Here is a 19,573-nt window from a genome sequence, read left to right on the forward strand (position 1 = left end):
GTAATAACCTCCTGCCTCATTTCCTCCTTTCACCATCTTTCATAAGTACCAGAGTGCTGCTTCCGGAGGAGTGTTGAAACAGTAATGAGGGAAAGCACAGAGAGTTTCCCCCACGAAAAGCATTTTTGGCATTTGTCCACTTGGAAAAAGAAATAAACTTTTTTCCCCTAAACATTAATGATAATGCTGATGAAACATAAATATCCCCTGGATACTTGTTTCTTCAATTACATGGTGAAGCGGGTACTCCACTGGTGAGGGCATCCTGGCTACTTCATTTACACTGCTGTAAAAAGTGAATTGGATGGGCCACCAACTGTACCTGTGCTGCTGGGCATGTCTTCAGAATCACTAGTGGATAATCCACCATGCATATAATCAGCTTTAAGGATACTAAGGTCTGAATCACTGTAATTGTTATTTTTATTTTGTAAGTTATAAATTAACCTGGCTGATGGGAGTATTTTGGGGGGGGGTTGTTTGGTTGATTGGTTTTCCTTGAAGTCAGGCGCACAATTGCTTCATGCTGCATTTTAAAGACTGGGAACATTCCTGCAGACATAACCGTGGGACTTTTTGATCTATTAGAAGCAAACTCAAGATGGCACGAACCACCAGGAAGTAAAAGGATTAACCTCTGATAGCAAGAGTTAGCAAAAAGGAGATGTCTGGATCAAGTCAAAGTCAAGTCAAAGTCAAAAAGACTTTATTTATCCCCAAGGGGCAATTAAGATAGATGACACCTTGCCAACCATAAAATGCACAACATGAGGAAAGTGTGTGTGTGTGTGTGTGTGTAAACACACACACACACACACACCTGCTGCTCTCTGGCAGGTAGCTCCATGCCCTCCTGGGTTTTAAATGCACCTTAGAACACACATGCATCAACATTACAATGAGTGGGTGGAGGGAGGTTTGGAGTCTTCTCTCACCCCTGTTCTCTGCGACCTGCTGGAGCGGGGGGGGCTAGGAGGAGGAGTTGGCCGTCCGACTGCGGTCTGGAGTGTGGGGCCTCCCTGCTGCTGCGGAGTCGGGGCGGTCTGCCTCCCCCCACCGCAGGGAAAAGGGTAACACCACCTGGGTCTGGGTGCAGTTCCCCCCCCCCTCCAGGGGCAAGGGTACCTAGACCCGGGGCTTAGAGTACGCTTGGGGAGTGTGATTGTGTGTACAGCGTCTCTTTATGTCTGTCTCCACGTTGGTTGAGTGTGGAGTAAGTGTATATGAGAGCATGAGGGTGGGAATGGATGTTTGTATATGTGTGTGCCTGTATGTCTGTGTCTATATGTCAGGTTGGGTGTCAGGTGCCACCTCTCTGGGGACATCTCAGGCCCTCCAAGGTATGGAGGCCTATCTCCCCCTACCACCACTTCCCCTGCCGGTGGCGGACTCCCTCAGGTGTCGGTGCGTTGGTGGTTCTTTGTGTCCGGGGGTGGGCGTCCAGGTACACACCGGCTCACTCCTTGGCGGCCGCTTATCGGGGCCTGGAGCCTGGGGCTTGCTCGGGCCACTTCGGAGGTGGGGTGCCCCCGGCCTCTCGGCCTGGGGCTCGGTCACTCAGGCACGGCTGGCTGCCGGCGGAGCTCACGGGCGCGTCACTGCAACTCCCCCTGGCTTCTGCTCCGCGGCTGCTGAGTGAGCCCTCATCTGGGACTCTCCTCAGCTCTTTCTGGGACAGTGGCGCAGCTGCCCCTCTGTTGGTCTTCCTTGGTCTCTTGTGTTCTGGGGGCCTCTGGATGTCTGGAGTTTTGATCTCCTCCATACCTGCTTCATGCCCTGGAGGACGGGGCTCTGGCCCCCCCACACCCTCTAGCAGATCATTACATGAAGGAACCTTTTAAAAAACAAAAAACAAGCGCGTCCATGCTCACAGGTGTACACACGGGTGATCACACCCACAAACTACACCCTTTTTGGCTCCTACCTCAAAGCACACTATGTTCTGTTGATCTTATGTGCTGCACAATAATGTTTAATATTTAGTATTTACTGTCATATTCCCATATATCATTGTGATGTTGTTTATTCTACTCTTCATGCTGTTTTCATGCTAATGTTTTCTCATCCCAGTGCTACAAACATTACTGGTTGAAGTATTGTTGGTAGCAACAGATTTTAAACACAAAAACACATCTATATAAAACATCACTGAAAAACCTGCATATTATTTTATCTACCTGTAGAAATAAGTGTTTTTGTAAATTTGTATCTTATCACATTTATTAATATGCCAATATTACTCTTCTTCGTAGTTGCACTGACTATGCTACAGTCAGTAATCATAGTACCAGAGTATTATCAGACCAGCTGAGGTGCACTGACTGTGCTGCCTATGCTACACTGTATTAATGAGGACATTATTAATGAACATGTAATAATGCTCCATTCTGAACAATATTGAGAGTTTTGCAGAACAACTCTGAATTCCACAGCTTAGTGGGAAATAAATGAGGCTTCAGTTCATGAAAACAGGAATCTGGGAGTGAAGCAGCGGGCAGATGCAGTAGACAATGGCCTTTCATTATAAGTCTAATAACTATGTTCGCTTTTTGAGCACAAAACAATTACACCTCGGGACGTGTGGATGCATTAGTCGTAATTAAGTCTTCAGATATGTCAAAATATTAATTTGTTCTGACAATATAATTAAGCTTGTGCCTTTTTGAAAATTAGTCTGGAACATGGAAGGCGGAGTTTAAGATAAATCATATATGTTCAAAAAAAGATTTGTATTGGGCTCCAGCGTGTCCTCATGTCCACAATCCAAGTCTCTATTCTTGGTTACTTGCTTATCCATTAATGAGCAAACTCAGGTTATTAAAGCTTTTGATTCCAGCTCTTGTGTAGATTTTCTTTGATGTAAAGTAAACTCAAGATCTGTCCTTGAGCTTCAGCAAAACATCTTAAGGAAGCTGCATTAGAGCTGTGAATAACTGGAATTGTAGTACTTCACATGTTAGTGATCCAATATATCTATATCTCACACACACACACACACACACACACACACACACACACACACACACACACACACACACACACAGGCTTAACAGGCTTCATTCTGCCTGTTAAAGTTGAGGTTTCTTCCTGTTGAAAGGGAGTTTTTCCTTCCCACTGTCGCCAAAGTGCTTTGCTCACAAGAGAGGTCATCTGAGTGTTGGTTGCCTTTACCTTACAATATAAAACGCCTTGAGGCAACTATTGTAATTTGACGTTAATAATAAAATAAAATTGATTTGAATTGAAATATTGGAGCTGCATGCTAACTATACTAAGCTAACATGGCTCAGTTTTTCTCAGTTATGCTCAAGCAAAAACTCCAAAAATGAAATCAGCCTGAAGACTGGAGACTTTGAGGAAGCTGAAGAAATCTTGCCTTTAAAATTTTACCTCTAAGAGATGCTGTTCAGACAAACATGTTTTGGCTTGTCTCTGAGCACACATGATCTTATCTATGTAAAACTGTGAGAGGTCACAATTCAACAGTGTGTAATGTCATGTCTGGTTAAATAATACCTACAAACTTTGTTGAAAGCTTTAATATTTTTCTCACAGGTCTCATATTTTCTTCTAGTCTTTACCATAACAAACACACTACAGTGAGTTACAGCTGATGTAACAGGAAACAATGTCATAGCTTAACAATAGACTTCCGTGAAGTCGTATCAGGTCAAGTTGCCGTGCTAAGTTTCCAGATGACTGCTTGTAGGTTATTTATTGCACCTATTTAAAATTTGCTACCTTTTCCCCAGATAACCCCACAATACATCTACCAACCTGATAACCCTTTGACTGATAATAAATTTATGCTCCTTTCCACAGCTTGACTTGTTTCATGTATAAGGGAGAAAAAAAGACAACCCTCTCTGGTGGATCTTTTAACAAGTAACTGATCCTGCTACCACAGAGTGACCAAAAAACAGCTGAGTTTAAGTTGAGGACGCTTGTATATTTCTTCAGAAGTACACCAGTCGCTTAAAGTGTTACATCAGTTACTCTGAAATACATATGATGATACATTTCATGGTAGACGTCTTATCGTGGAAACTTGAGCAATACTCAGGCTTTGCTTGGAGCGTTCATAAAAGGTCTGTCAGACCTATTAGATCTCAAGCTTTTGAACTTGCTATGCATGTTTGTTTAAAAATACTGGTAAGCTTATCTTATGTTTGCTTGTCTTGTCAAATCTTCTTTGTCATGTGACTTCAGGAAAAACAAGGCCTTATCACACTTCAGATAGCTTTCACAGACAGGTATAGGAATGTCAGAATGTTTGGACGTTTTTTCAGGTACTTGCCGTAAGAAAACTGATTTAGAGACGTGAGACTATGCAAAATCTGAAAGACCTCATGGGAGTTTTTTAAACCAGATAATACATGTTTTACCTGTGACACTAATCAATGTTTAAACTAATGATCTTGTCTTACACATGGTTACCTCTGCACCGGAGAGCTCTACTTCTCAAAGTATTTATGAAAGTATTAAAGAATACAGCAGGCTGTATGAACATGTGCTGTATACAAAAGTCCAAAAATCTGTTGGCAACACACTTCTGTCAGTGCTGTTTGTGTTGGTTGAACTCTGCTGTTATTATTGCTACTTATTGTATTGCAGATTGTTTGCTCAGAGAAGCTTGATACAGGAAACCAATTTCACGCCCACATGCTGGTGAACAAACACACTGGGAACATTAACGATTTAGCTTAAAAGTGTAGCAATATCAGCCGAACAAATAAAACCACGTTACAAAGTAGTGTATCAGCTCACTGGCCTCTGCCCCACTCTGTTAAGGACGTTTGTGCTGGGATAATTAGTTACAAACCCCACAAAAGTTGGTTGACACAACTTGTTTCACTAAATACCCAAAAGTACTTTCAGTTAAATGGAAAATTAAACAGCCAGAGCTTTTTATGTTATAATGGTAAGATATTTTTATAACCACATTTAATGTAAGTGTGGTTTTTCCATGCACAACAGGTCTATTGTCATCTCCTTCCTCTCTGCTTCTTGTTTTCTCTGTCAATGTTCCTGCTGAGCTCCTCCGTCATTTCCTCGTTTCAGAGCTTTTTGGCAGTACAACGGTTCCACCTTCGGATGAATGTTAGAGTAGGACTCAGAGTTTTCCTCAGGGAAAACTTTTGGTTTGCTTAGAAAAAGATAAACTTTTTTTTCTTTGACAAAAAGAGTGACAAGTTGGTGTCTTTTACTGTGGCCTTACAGCAAGAATTTCCTGGATTTGAGTAAGCCAGCCATCTGGGCTTTTCTGTGTAAAGACTGCACGTCTTCCCTCTGCCTATAGGTGTTTTCCCAGAGTTCAAAGATATGCATCAGGTTCGGTTAACTGGTGATTCTAAAATGACCACAGGTGTGAATGGTTGTTTGTTTCTATGTGCTGGTGCTGTGACAGACAGCAGTGTAGGGAAGAAAGCGGCAGGGAAAAAAAAAATTTTTTAATATAATTTTGTTTTGAAATAAATATGATGTCCAAATGAAGTTTGTTGTTTAGAAAAATACCCAACTTGACTTTCATTTCCATCACAGGAAACAGATTTTCAACTTGAAAATTTCAGCTACTGGATACATTTCAGAGTCAAAATTTAAGCTTTTTCTCCCTTCAAAGGGACGGAGATGGTCATTGCTTCTGTTTGTTTCTTTGTCTGTCTGTTTGTTTGCTTGTTAGCAGTCTTATGTCCACAGTTTTCAATATATCGTTTTCACATTTTGTGTGATTATAGATTAAATAGCACCTGATTTAATTGTGATGAAAATCAGGTCAAGGTCACACCAAGATATACAAACTTGTCCTGAATATTTTATTGATAATGCCACCATTATGGACAATATTGCTGACGGACTTTAACAATTATTTTGTATTGACAGGAATCCTAACTCAATGTTTCTAACAGCAGTGGAGGGAAAAGAAATAACTGACATCGTAAAAAAGTGTAAATACAAAACATCCGCTGATTGTAATGACATTCATGTGAAAATTGTCAGCAAGGTCAGAAGGGATCTGAGACTGACTAACAAACATCTGCATCTTATCATTTCAGATCAGAAAAGTTCCAAACAAAATGAAACTACCCTGAGGTGTGTACCGTCTCTACACAATGCTCCCCCGGTGCTGGATCGATAGCTGCCCACTGCTTCACTGCTGAGTGAATGGGTTAAATGCAGAGGACTAAGCAATTTCCTACGGGATTAATAAAGTATACATCATCATTATTATTATTATTATTATTATTATAAAAGAATAAACTGAGTACTTCTCGACAACATCCTAAAACTGTTTTCTTAAAGGGATGGAGGATTCAACTTGAGAGGGGAATTAAATTTAAAACATTCCTGTGTTTGTACAACATGAAAACGTTTTTGCGTCTCTGTATGTGGAGTGAAGCTGTGAAACAGACTGAGCGAGGAACTTAAGCAATGTCCCAACATGTCTGTTTAAAAAGCAGGAAAGAAAATGTGTTTTTTGCAAAGTAAAGGTGAGGATGTGGGGCGTTGACCAGGTGATCTCACCCACTATCTACACACCATGTGCATATACATGTATTTGTATTTATGATAAGATGCAGGAAGAAAAAAATGATGATTATTAGTACAAATAGTAGGACGGGGTGGATTAAAGCAAGCTTATGCTTCTATGCTTTTGATTACTCCGTTTTAGAGATGTTATTTATTATGATTTTTCTGCTGTTTACTTTATTTTTTTTAATGATTATGCTTTCTTTCTTTCTTTCTTTCTTTCTTTCTTTCTGTGTTGTTGTATTATTTTAACTTGTCCAAATAAAGCAACAAAATACAAATACAAAGACAAATTTTGATTTTAATGCATAACTCCAGATGAATGCATCTGGAGTTATTTAGGGTCAACATTTGTCCCAAGGACGTGTCAACATGCAGTTGCAGAAGCTGGGGGATTAAATCGACCCACTTTCTGAACAGTAGACGGTGAGTTGTCTGAATGTTCATCCACCATGAGCTGCAAGAAATTGGGGTGCCACAGAATTGAGTAACCAGCGAGGACCAAAAAGTCCATCCAGGACATGTGACTGAAACAAAGCAGTACTGCATTACTTGCAGTGCTACACTCACACACCCAGCATTGTTTAAAAAAATGTATTTAAAGTTAGGTTTTTTGTTTTTGTTGTTGTTGTTGTGTTTTTACATTTTTAAATTAATTTCAGACTTTTAAAGTTGACTTCTACTTGGTCAAACATGTATATTATGATTCTAAGATCATTTAGAAAGGAAAGAGTAGTTTATGTGAAAAGAAACTTTGTCTTTGTCAATGCCACTGCTGAAAATGGCTACCACCTGGAGTTCAGTGCTTTATCAAAACGTGATCAGAAAAGTGTTTGTATACCAATGGTACATCTGTGAGTGATTTCCCTTTTATCTGCAGCTCTTTGTGTTTCCAGTATTTATAAATGCAACATAACACTATAGCAAGGAAGGGAAGTGAAATAAAAACCACCTTGTTTAGTAAGCTGTCAGCTTTTACTTTGCATTGTGGACATTTAACTCTTTTAAGTGCATTTTTTTATTCGTCAGCCAGATGATCATTTAATCAAGCCTCAAGGGTTAAAAAAATTGTAAAAAAAACTAAACAAAACAAAACAAACCCTTTTTGAGTACAAAAACATGAACTTAAGTACATGTCTAAATACCACTGCCTCCTAATCTACACATTATTATTAAGGGAGAAGTGCATGCTCAGTGGGCATTTGCAGGAAAGACAGCATAAACTGTAAAGAGAAAGGCTTGTTCAAAGTACTATGTGCAAAAGTATGTGAGAAGTACAAAAAACATAACCAGCGTGATCTTATCTGAACAGACAGATTGCAAGCAAGATAATTTTGAATGCATCTTTGTAACACCCACACAAATCTGCACAGAATATCACTGGCTTGTGTACGCCTGGTGCTGTTCCCAAGTCCAGATAAATGGAAGGGTTACAGACCAGCATCTGTTAAAAACAGTGCCAAATTAAACATGCAAAGCCACCAACTGTAGTGGTTCAGGGAGCAGCAGGAAGAAGCTTTTATCTTTAAAACAGAGACCAGAGATGTTATTGATAATGGTAATGTTTTTGTTGCTGGGGCAACAATTGACGGTTCATGCTAGATCACGTGTCTATATCTACGTTCTTTTGAAATTTAAGGAATAAACAAGAAAGTGACATTATTTTATCTAGAAATGTGTGCAACATGAACAGGAACTAGTAAATACAGTCTAAGAGTCAGCAAAAAATCATCCCAAATATCAGTCATCACACAGAATCCTTTTAGAACTTTTAATCATGTTACAAAACAATAATGAACAGATGTCGTTCAAATAAAGCGAACTGTAAAGAAACTTAAACTTTCTTTGTACTTAACAGATCAGAGCAAGGTTTATCTACACCTAAACTGGAGTATAAATTCACAGATTTAAAAACACAGTATATACAAAACTTTACAGGTGATTGTTTAACATTTTTGGTAGTAAGTGTTTCTTCTGATTCAACGTTGAAAGTAGAGCTTAAATTAGGATTGTTTTATTGTTAAGCTCGTGTTTTTTTCATCATAAAAAATCGATGGCAAATTATTGACTTGTTGGTGAATGATTAATCTTGGTACTGTACCAGAGACTTCCTGATAAGACTTTTTGTGCAAGCTCTTATCTGAAGAATAGAATGAAACCAAACTTTTACCACCAGAGTTTGCATGGATTGATTTCACAGTGAACTTGACAAAAGTTGCATAAACAGAGTCACGGCTCAAACAAAAATAATATAGTGCATTTGGCTTTTAGAGACCACATACCATGTATTTCACAAGTGACAGGTGCTAATCATGTGACATGAAATTACCAGTGGTGAGAAAAAGGATATGAACTTTCCTACATCAAACTGTTCCCAGTGAGTTAAGAGGAGTATGACTTAAACTTAAAGAGATACGACAATTGGAAAAAACACACAAAAAAGCAAACTCCTGAACAAAAACACTTAAAAAATAGCAACAAATCCTAGAGGGAAAAAAACAACTGTTCCTTGTGAAATAATAACAGTTGATAGTTTGTCAGAACAACATTCAAGGCAGTGAAATGTTGCTCTGACAAACATCCAGTGTTTTCAGCAATTCAGTGCCAAGCAGTCCTACATATCTCATCTCATTGTCTATGTGACATTAACATATTTTATAAAACAATATATTTATATAGCTTACACTTGGAAAACTTTGGAACTGTACGAGCAAACTGGTGATTTTTTATTTTTGATGGGATTTGCTAACAGTAAGAGTAATTGTTGCTAACTTTTGGCACATTTACACTTCTCAGACAAATTACTGAGTTACATGGATCATTGGAAAAGATCAGGTCAGCTAACCTCAGTTAGAGCCACTTAACACACACAGACACACACACGTATATATATATATATACTGTTCATACAGGAAGATATAAAAACTTGCCGCTATCCCAAAACATGATTTATTATTCCCCTTACAACCCTGACAGAACATAAGAAGAGGAAGTGAGAAGAAATGCTGCTCCTGATTGGCTGCCAAAGGCTACAGTTTCTACATAGACTTGATAAAGTTGTATTGTTTATGTATAAACATTTCCTCAACCAAACAACTCTTATGAAACATCTTGGTGATGTTCCACTTTGAGCCTTGTTTTAAAGTCCCTTGGCCTGTAACATCCCCCTCTCTTATAGTTGATCTTGGCTTGATTCAGCAAGGATGTTGGTTTAAGCTCAAGACCTGCTTGTTTAAATACAGAGCTTATGTGAATAAAGATCTTACAGCTTGTCTGCTAAATCAGAGGAATATAGGCTATTCCTGGTTACACAAAAGGAAAGTACAGAGACAGACTGCAATTAGCAAACAAGGGAGTCTTGGCAGTAGATTATTACAGTATATTCATCTGGTACAAGGTGCCTCCTGCAGAGAGAGAGAGAGAGAGAGAGAGAGTGAGTGTTTAGACTTTTGATACTTTATGTTCTTATCCTTATCTATAAATTGATATATGCCTGCCTGTAAACACAGAAGCGAAGTCTAAGTAGAGATTTTGAGTTTTTCTTACCTCAGGGCTGGGCTTGATTGATTGGTTCATCTTCGTGAGAGTTATAACCTGCCAAAAGATTTAACATTAAAATCTGAATGAAATCTTACGGTTTGATAATTAAAGCTGTAATAACACAAAGTGTTATTAGTTAAACACAGACAGTCAGACTGATGTGATTTACGTACCTTCCTCAACATCTGTAGGAGCCGCATCACGATGATCTAGAAAAAATGATAACACTGTATAAGATTTGACTGTGTTTTACAATGAATGATTTGACAGCTAATGATAGATATAAAACCATAACCATGTTAAACAAGATCATGCCATGCAAGCATAGAGGGAAACCCAGCAGTAACTATCTGACACAGGAGTAATGTGACCAAAGCAAATAAATAAATAATTCTCAAAGGAAGGGAATGGATGCTCAGTGTAATAATGTGGTTGGGACAAGTGAGAGGAAACTGATGGCTATTCAGTCCAGTAACAATATAGATCCTTGTTTAATGACCAGCACATGATTCAAGTGGATTTGTGAACCTTAATCCAAAAGTTTTTGTTAAATGTTTTGTTTGAACCTTCTGTGGAGAATGTAGCCATTTTTATCTCAAAAATATTCCTTCAAATATTTCAAATATTTACAGCTGAAATAATAATGTGCAATAATAATGTCTAATAATAATATCCAAACTATCAAAATGACCAAAAGATTTAGAAAACTTAGTTCTATAGACAAATACACTTAAAAAAAAAAAAACCCAGCAAACAGCGCTTTTTAATATTTCAGCAGTTCTCAGATTCAGGTAGATTAAAAAGCCGATAGAAGGATAAATAGAACCTCTCCAAATCTCTACAGACACAGCAAGTGTTCATCCTTTATAGCAAGTTAGAAAGGAGAAACAAAAGAGCAGTAATAATATGTCCAAAAATGGGCGTACCCATAAGGGGTGCTGTAGAGTTCCTCCGAGCCTCTGTCAAAAAAATGTCACAGCAGTGAGTTCTCCCTGCAGATATCTTTCGCTGTATTTCATCATCTATCTGATGTTTAATAATGGAAAGTATTTTAGACTGCTGTTTGAACTTGTTCAGTTTTTAAAAGGCGCATTTAAACCAGCACAACAATGATGGGAGTGTATTTTTCCATCCTGAATTACATGGCCTCGAGCATTACAGGTTTTTCTGCTTCACGTTAGCATCATGCTGCACGTTTTTTCCTTTCAGCTTGTATTGTTTACAGGAAGCAGGTGATGAACTCTCACATGGCATGGAAGAATGCTGGAGCTCCACATGCAGAAATTTGAATAATTATATAGCCTTATTAAAAATATTCAAATATGAACGACTTTAGATATTTAAATATATTTCTCTATGTCTCATTTGTCTTTACTCACAAATATTTTATTATTTAATCACATACAGTTCAACAAGTCATTTTAATAAAAAAACAAAACAATTACTCACTTTGAGATCGCCTTTTGTACAACAACAGCAACAGCAACCCTACGATCAGCGAGCCGATAACCACCAAAGGAGCAACTACTTTAGTCTCAGGTGACCCGGTGCCAAAAAGCCCTGAATAAATGAGAAGTTTGAAAAAAAAAACATGAAGTGAGCTCATCTTTAAAAGTACACAGAGTACACATTACATTCATTCATTCTTAAATTCACTTTCTCATTAACAGACACAGGTGTCAGTACAAATTGCACATTTGCTTCATGTTAAAACACTAAACTTGCAGAAGCAGAGAGTAAACAAGAACAACATAGAGGGTAATATTTGCATTATTGCTACCGTGTGACAGATGACAGAACTACAGATAATGATCTGAGTGGCTGGATAGTTGCCAAGAAAACCTGATAATAAGTTTGCATTTTCAAATTTCATCTTTAAGTTACATTTTCCATGACAAACGAAGGATCACCCAGACTGTTTTAAGTTTAGAATTTTTTGGTAAGGAACATATTGCAAACTGTTTATTACTGAAGAGCGTAAAAAAACTACAGCACAGACAGTCTTTCATTTTTGTTATATATAAAATAAAAAACATAAAATATCTATGAAATCATCTAAATGTGAATCAGAACTCTATTTTTGCTAATTACTCTGTGGAGCTCCTATTTTATTATGGTTTGACATTTACAGGATTTTTTTTTTTAAATATGTAAATATTACCTACACACTTTAGTGCTTAGAGGTTTCTAATTCAGCCCCCATTAAATCTCCCATACGCACAAACAATAAAGTGTTTAATGGTTACATAAATTGCATATACACTTTTGGGGGTGGAGTGGGGGGGTGAGGGGTCGGGCTGGTTCAGATTTAAATTCTCTCTGATTCCACTTTGGCTGAAATTACTAAACAGTATTGTGAGCAGTAGGATGGTGCCAGCAGGCATAACAACTATCATGTGTGGTGTGTCATAAACTATACCTCCTTGGGATGATGGTGGTGGTGGTGGCATTTCAAATGTTTTCTCATCCTCTTTGCCTCCACTGGCATTGAACACAGCGCAGGTATACTTTGAGAAAGTGGATCCTCCCAACAAAGACAGTCTACTTGTGAGTTGAAACAAACCATCGTCTGACTGTTTTGCCTCCATTTTAGAGCTTGCTGTCCAGTCATGTTTCTCTTCATCAAACCAGCGAATTGTTCCCTGTGGGTAGCCTCCACGAGACTCACAGACCAAGGTACTGTCTGTATTTGGGACAATTTTCTCAGGGATGGAGTATACAGTTGGGACACTGTATTTGGCTGCAGAGACGAAATGGAAAGCACAATCACTGAGCTGAACATTGCACCTTGATGCCAACTAAAATTACCTCAATTAAATATCTTAAGATGTGATAATCATAGTATTCACATGCATTAAGAAGTTACAAGTCAAACAGTACAAGCTGCTTAAGTAAATGGCTGCAAGTACTTGTACAACTAGTATTTCTAGATGTCTTTGCTGTCACAATGAAACTGAAAGTAAGCAGACAAGCCTAGAGTTGCTCAAGGGGAATACCAATCTGATTGGCCTGGAAAGTCCCCAAATCTCTAGACAATCTTCATTGCTTACAAGGTGTTTATAAAATGTAAAAACATCCTTGATTTAAAAATATAAAAATGTTTCAGTTTTACCTTGGACTTTAAGCGTAGTGACCATGTTGTCATCACCACTGTCTGTAATCACTATGCACTTGTAATCTCCTTCGTCTGCCACTGCAGTGTTGGTGATGAGCAGAGATACATTCATGTTCTTCCCGTTCCATGATGGTTCAGCAAACCTGTAGCCTCGCTTTGGCTCGTCCAATTTCCCTCTCTTAAAACCCAACACGAGATCACCTTCGTCTTCTGGAGAGGTCAGTTTTTTCCAAGCGACCATACGAATATTTGGATCATTTACATCTGATGATGTTTTGACGACACACTCCAGCAGTGACTGTTGGCCATAGTGTCCCACATTTTCAGCTTTGCATTCCACTTTCACAAATCCTGTAGAAAAGAAAGCAAAATTAGATTTGAGGTCACATGACTACCAAACACCACTCCATGCTTAAAGTTCTCTATGAACAAACTTACCACTCTTAACTGCACAGATGCAGAGGACAGGGAAAATGAATACAATGATTCCACTGGAGGCCATGTTTCTTTACCTGAAAAGACAGTTAAAATTGACAGTTATTACGTGGCGATCAGTGTATACCTGTTTTATGTCACAGGGATCTGCTTCTATGAATCAAACGGTGAGATGCAAAACACATTTAAGTGTAACAAAGTCCTGAGAAGATGCAGCACATCAGGTTGGGGTGGTGTGTGTGTGTGTGTGTTCATTATCCCACTCAGCAAAAGTATTTCTGGGGGAAATTCCTGCACAAAAACAGGAGTATGCAATTTTTACAAGCGAAAAAAAAATTAATGTTAATGTTTCTCTCCTGCCTATGTAATATTATTGTTCATTTAGAGAATGATGACTGAACTTAACGGTAGAGAAATGCATAGCACTGAACAAGGGAAAAGCAGTCTGTAGGGCCCAGAGTCTGCTTGTTTGAAGGCATTCATTTTCACTGGTATGTTACTAAATAAGTTTTGTTAGTGGGCAAAAGACAGAAGGACTGGTCTTTAAAACTATATAAAGTTTTTGTGCCCACTCAGTATGATTGCTCATGCTTGGTTTCTTTCTTTATGCCACATGTATCACATGTGTTTTCACTTTTGTTCAAGGGAGCCACACTCTACGCTGGCTGTGAGAATGAAAAAGAAAAGGTCACCAGAGGTTATGCAAACGCAGCGACAGGAGGTGGACGTGTCCACAGTTTTATCATGACTGGGAAGATGGGCCTAGCTTAGTGTTTACATTGGCGTAATGGAGTTAAATTCATTTTATTACCAAGCTGTTACTCATCAATCCAAAAAATCTGACACTTTGTAAAAAGGAGTTTCTGCAAAATGAGCTCATTTGTCAGGTTTTCTTTTATATTAAACACTCCTAGCTCATTAAAACTTTAAGCTACCCAGATTAAAACAAAAAAAAATTATGTACATGTTACATATACATTTATGTGTTTTTGAAAAGAAAGCTAGATTGGTATGTCATCTTAATTTAAAAACAGAAAACTAAACTTTCCTTCCAGCATAGGATATTAGCACACGTTTATTTATTTATTTTTATATATAAATGGCTTCATGGGAACCAGGATTTACTGAAAAATAGGCTCAGTGCTGTAGAATGACCACTCGATAGCTTTCTTGTGATGCTGCTTTATTGAGCGTATATCCAGCATGGGTTATTACAGCACAACAACGGGTGTAGAACTGCCACGGACAGCCCTGCCGCAAAGCCTGTCAGGGTGGCGTAAAGCCGCAATGCCCACCCGCTCAACACAGGCAACACAGTATATGACAAGTGCCACATGTTTTTGTAACTAAACATTGCAATTTTATAGACAAAAACAACTTGTTGTTTTTCTACAGACTTTCAGTGTTGTGCACCATGCTCCTGATATTTATATTGCATGACTTATACCAGGCAAATTTCTAGTATCAAAAACGTCTCTTATATTGACCCTTTAAAAAAAATAAAAAAAATAGGATACTGATGATCTTAGATTTAACATCCATTTCTGACACTGGATGAGAGATGGGCAGACCCTGGACAGGTCACCAATCTATTGCAGGGCTAATCAAACATACATGACTTTGGATTGTTGGAGGAAGCTGGAGTACCCGGAGAGAACCGGCACAAGCATAGAAAACATGCAAATCTACAGAGAAAGGATCCAGTCAGCTGATGGATTCAAACTTGTAACCCTTGTGCCAACTATTGTGCCATTTCATCTTCCTCTTTCAAATATGGAATTAAATGGTTTGCAAATTTAATTCTGATATAATGTCCATTCATTTATTTTCTGCGGCCCGTTCGGTGGGTTGCATTTTTTAATGGGTCTATAAATGAGGAGTCATACTGAAAGAGAAAGTGTCCAGTTAGTTTTTCTTTTTATTTCAGCTGAAACTGTGCCACATATTATGACCACTGCAACTAAAAGAGCAAAAGAATATAAATCAATGTGTCATTTTCTGTGGTTTTCTTCCCTCCAAAGTGTTATAGCGTCATGGATCACAAGTTACAGAGGAGTCAGCTCAGCTGCCGTCTCTGCTCCTTGGTTTGCTTGTCTTTTTGTTTATGTTCTGTTTTTTTCTGTATGCATGATTAATCTACTTCATATACACGTCACAAAATTCAAGTGCAATGCATTACAATTTTGTACAGAAATGCTTTTTTAATTCTGAAAGCAGTTATGGCTGTGCAGCAGAGTAAGAATTTCTTGAGTGCAGCTGGGAGACATCTGCAGGCTCCAGACGAGCATTAATTAACTTCTCCACATCCTGTTCATGCAACTGAGACAACGGGTCAAAATGAAGTTTGCAAAATGTCACGAAGCCCGAGGTCACAGAATGCAGGATACAGAAATATTGATATGATCCTGATATGTGTGCGCTTATTTTCTTTCCCTTCCTTCGGACGATACTGCCCTGAGAGTCTGGCCCGTTTGTACGATATCTGTATTGACACTGCTGTGTCAGTCTATTATTCAGGCCCCTCACGTTGCCAGTTTTTTCTGTTCTTTTTGGCTTGTTTTGCCTCTTGTAGCTAGATAAGTTACAGAACAGACCAAGAGAAATTGTGGGGGGTGAGAGCAGGGAGATGACATGAAGAAAGGCAACAGGCAACAACAAATGATCAAGACAAAGTTTTTGGATTTCATTCAACTATTTTTTCCATGGACCTGTGACCGAGACAACATGTCCACACACTAATGTTAGCCCAATGTTTGTGTCAACTGTCAACCCACAACCTCGTTCTGCAGCTGGCGGGCAGCTTCTCTCTCACAGACATATATGTACTTAGACTTATATTTAGCGCACAGGTATAGTCTAACTCTCACTCCAGGTCAGCACATTATGACTCTGTCTCACTGTGTGTATTTACTGCCGTCACAGTTTCATGATTCATGCTCACAGCACAAAAAGAAGCATTTCTCTTACATGAATAATGAGAGGCGCGTTTAGTGGTTTATAGGCGCTGATTAAACTAGACTGCAGCTTCTGGCTCAAAACCGCACTGCAGTTTTTTGAACACACACACACACACAGTCAGAAACAGACCACACTGTTCTCTGGCTGTTCACAGGCTGTACACTAACTAAGCTTGATCCACAACAAAAACTCCTAATGCACAGACAGAAGCACTATCGTGGGACAGACGCCAGTTTGTTTGCATAGAGAATTTGAATGTAACCTGAGAACAGCGACAACAAACCAGCGAATAATCCTTCCAAACTGGAACTTTGAACTTGAACTTTGAACACGTTACCTGTACATATTTTCTCTCTCTCTCTCTCTCACACACACACACACACACACACACACACACACACATGTATATGTGTCCACATTCACAGGACATAAGTCACGGTCAACAAACTGTTGCTGGTGTCGCTGTTCTCAGAAAGAACAGGTCACGCGAACACACCACACACCATATACGAAACCAACAAAACAGCTTTATAATTTATATGTATATTATATTACAATTATAAGGAGATTTTCAAGCAAGAGTTTATCACAAGACCTCCGAGTCAGCGTCAGAGACAAGCAGCCTACAGTCCTCAGCTCTTGAATGGCTTTTGAACGCGGATAACTCGGTCGGCCGCGTTTCTCCACGTCGACTGAGCGTAATACACAAACCCGTAGGTTTCGGTTGCCTGCATCTGTTATACACCGAGGAGACATATAAGTCGTAAAGGCCGCACTAATATAAATGACCGCAAATGGTCGATCAAGTTCAACTTACATTACACGCTCCTCTTCACCGGAGATGTGATGCCTGGACTGGGTTGTACAGTCTTAACTGACCCGGAGATTTTTAACTTTCACTTTCATTCTGAGTCAGAAAAAAAGGACAACCCACTGGCTTTCCGTCGCCTCTTGTTTTACAAGGAGCAGACATTTATTTTGTTAAATAAAGAATTCTAATGTATTGTCAGCAACGTTAACAGGAGGCATTAGCACTGGATGAACTTCAATCCACAGAAAAATGTTCGAATTTGGGCATTTTAGCAAAATGAAAGCTTTTTCATTCATCTTTTTTGTACAGGCCTAGATGAAAAGGATAATTACAGAAGACTTTTTATTTAGAGTATAGCATCAAGTTAGTTAAATATCTGAGATATTGTTCTGGTCAGTTAATGAAATTACATTATCTTACAGAAGTGAGTACAGCCTTTACATTTTTTGAGTAACTTTGAGGTCACCTTAAAATACCTCAACATACAGCCATTAATGTCTAAACTGCTGGCAACAAAAGTGAATACACCCTTAAGTTAAAATGTCCAAACTGTGCCCAAAGTGTCAATATTTTGTGTGGCCACCATTATTTTCCAACACTGCCTTAACTTTGTTGGGCATGGAGTTCACTAGAGCGTCACAAGGTGCCACTGGAATCCTCTTCCACTCCTTCATGATGGCATCATTGTGCAGGTGGATGTTAGAGACCTTGTGCTCCTCCATCTTCCATTTGAGGACGCCCCATAGATGCTCAATAGGCTTTAAGTGTGGAGACACACCCCTGATACCATCTGAACCAAATAAGTTTATCTTGGTCTCATCAGACCACAGGTAATCCATGTCCTTGTTTTCAGCAAACTGCGGACTGTCTTGTGCATTATCTTTAGAAGAGGCTTCCTTCTGGGATGACAGCCATGTGATGCAGTTTGCAGCGTATGGTCTGAGCACTGACAGGTTGACCCTCCACACCTCTGCAGCAATGCTGGCAGCACTCATACATCTATTTTCAAAAGACTACCTCTGGATATGGTGCTGAGCACGTGCACTCAACTTCTTTGGTCGACCATGGCGAGGTTTGTTCTGAGTGGAACCTGTCCTGTTAAACTGCTGTATGGTCTTGGCCACCATGCTGCAGCTCAGTTTCAGGGTTCAGATTTAACACACCTGTTCCCCATTTGCACCTGAGACCTTGTAACACTAGTGAGCCACACGACAGCAGGGAGGGAAAATGGCTAATTGGGCACAATTTGGACATTTTCATTTAAGGGTGTACACACTTTTGTTACCAGGGTTTTAGGCAATAATGGCCGTAAGTTGAGTTATTTTAAGGTGACATCAAATTTACAGTGTTATACAAACTGTAAACTGACTACTTTACATTGTATCAAAGTGTCATATCTTCAATGTTATCCCATGAAAAGATATAATAAAATATTTACAAAAATGTGAGGGGTGTACTCACTTTTGTGAGATACTGTATCAACAGGCGCACTAGAGGGGCAACAATCTGACAAGGCCCAAGACATGAATGGTTTTACAGATGGAGGACTGACATTTTTTTTCTCAAGAGCATAGAGAGAAAGTCCAAGAAAGGCAGAACACCTCTGTGGCATGATGGTTTGGTCCATCCATCGCCAACAGGTTGGACCTCAGTGATACAGGTCCAGATCTAGAGGATCCTCCTGGGCATCCGCAGTCTTTTTGAGAATTTCCCCTCCTGTTGTCAGCAGGGCTGACCTGGGACAAAAATTCTCCTGCACTGACAGACATGCATACAATAATTTAAATACACTTGTCAGCCGCATCATTTTTTCCACTTTGATTTTCGAGGTGTCTTTGCATTCAGCCCTCTGTAGGCTGATAATTTCCGTTTCCATGATATGGTATCCTTTCGTTTATAACACACTACCCAGTCCATAACATTACATTGAAATCTGATGTGTTATCAGAGTTTTCGTTTAGTTTCTTGTAAATTAAAGACCACATGTGGTGCCTGGTACTTTTTTGGCATTTCTAAAGGCTTTTATTCAATGCAGTCTGTTCAGCACGTGGTCAGAGTCACATAAAAATAAGAATGCAACACATCAGACAGTCTTCTACTTCTTTCAATCAGGTTTGTTAAGTGGGATTGTTTTATATTTGTGTAACCACTGATTGCTACAACCATGAAAAGTTTAAGTCCTTGAG

At 39.1% G+C, this 19,573-nt stretch overlaps 1 protein-coding gene across 2 annotated transcripts; it reads right to left on the reverse strand.

Annotated features, from left to right (window-relative positions):
• Window positions 1-8,285: 8,285 nt before the first annotated feature.
• LOC147328047 (CD276 antigen homolog) lies at window positions 8,286-17,484 on the reverse strand. 2 transcript variants are annotated; one of them, XM_086296169.1, is made up of 9 exons: window positions 17,394-17,484; window positions 13,622-13,695; window positions 13,181-13,534; window positions 12,488-12,808; window positions 11,518-11,628; window positions 10,995-11,027; window positions 10,242-10,277; window positions 10,075-10,122; window positions 8,286-9,932 (listed from the first exon to the last, which is right to left on the reverse strand). In XM_086296169.1, exons 2-8 carry the CDS (start codon window positions 13,683-13,685, stop codon window positions 10,076-10,078), a joined length of 966 nt encoding a protein of 321 aa, XP_086152295.1. In that variant the 5' UTR covers window positions 13,686-13,695; window positions 17,394-17,484; the 3' UTR covers window positions 8,286-9,932; window position 10,075. The 2 variants fall into 2 exon arrangements, with proteins under 2 accessions (XP_086152295.1, XP_086152296.1); XM_086296170.1 differs by lacking the exon at window positions 10,995-11,027.
• Between the last annotated feature and the right edge of the window lie 2,089 nt (window positions 17,485-19,573).

This window comes from Aulonocara sp. 'chitande type north' Nkhata Bay, linkage group LG6 (genome assembly GCF_057382095.1).
Source record: "Aulonocara sp. 'chitande type north' Nkhata Bay isolate Kocher_YH1m ecotype deep benthic linkage group LG6, A_spYH_male_GT1.1, whole genome shotgun sequence".
Lineage (NCBI taxonomy): Eukaryota > Metazoa > Chordata > Actinopteri > Cichliformes > Cichlidae > Aulonocara > Aulonocara sp. 'chitande type north' Nkhata Bay.

Bases quoted from the DNA above. Each gene is read 5' to 3' on its own strand.
- LOC147328047 (XM_086296169.1), bottom strand. From the start codon at position 13,685: ATGGCCTCCAGTGGAATCATTGTATTCATTTTCCCTGTCCTCTGCATC. The intron at 13,535-13,621 runs GTAAGTTTGTTC...TCTTTTCTACAG, and splicing joins CATCTGTGCAGTTAAGAGTG to GATTTGTGAAAGTGGAATGC. The intron at 11,629-12,487 runs GTATAGTTTATG...TCATTTATTCAG, and splicing joins ACCACCATCATCCCAAGGAG to GGCTTTTTGGCACCGGGTCA.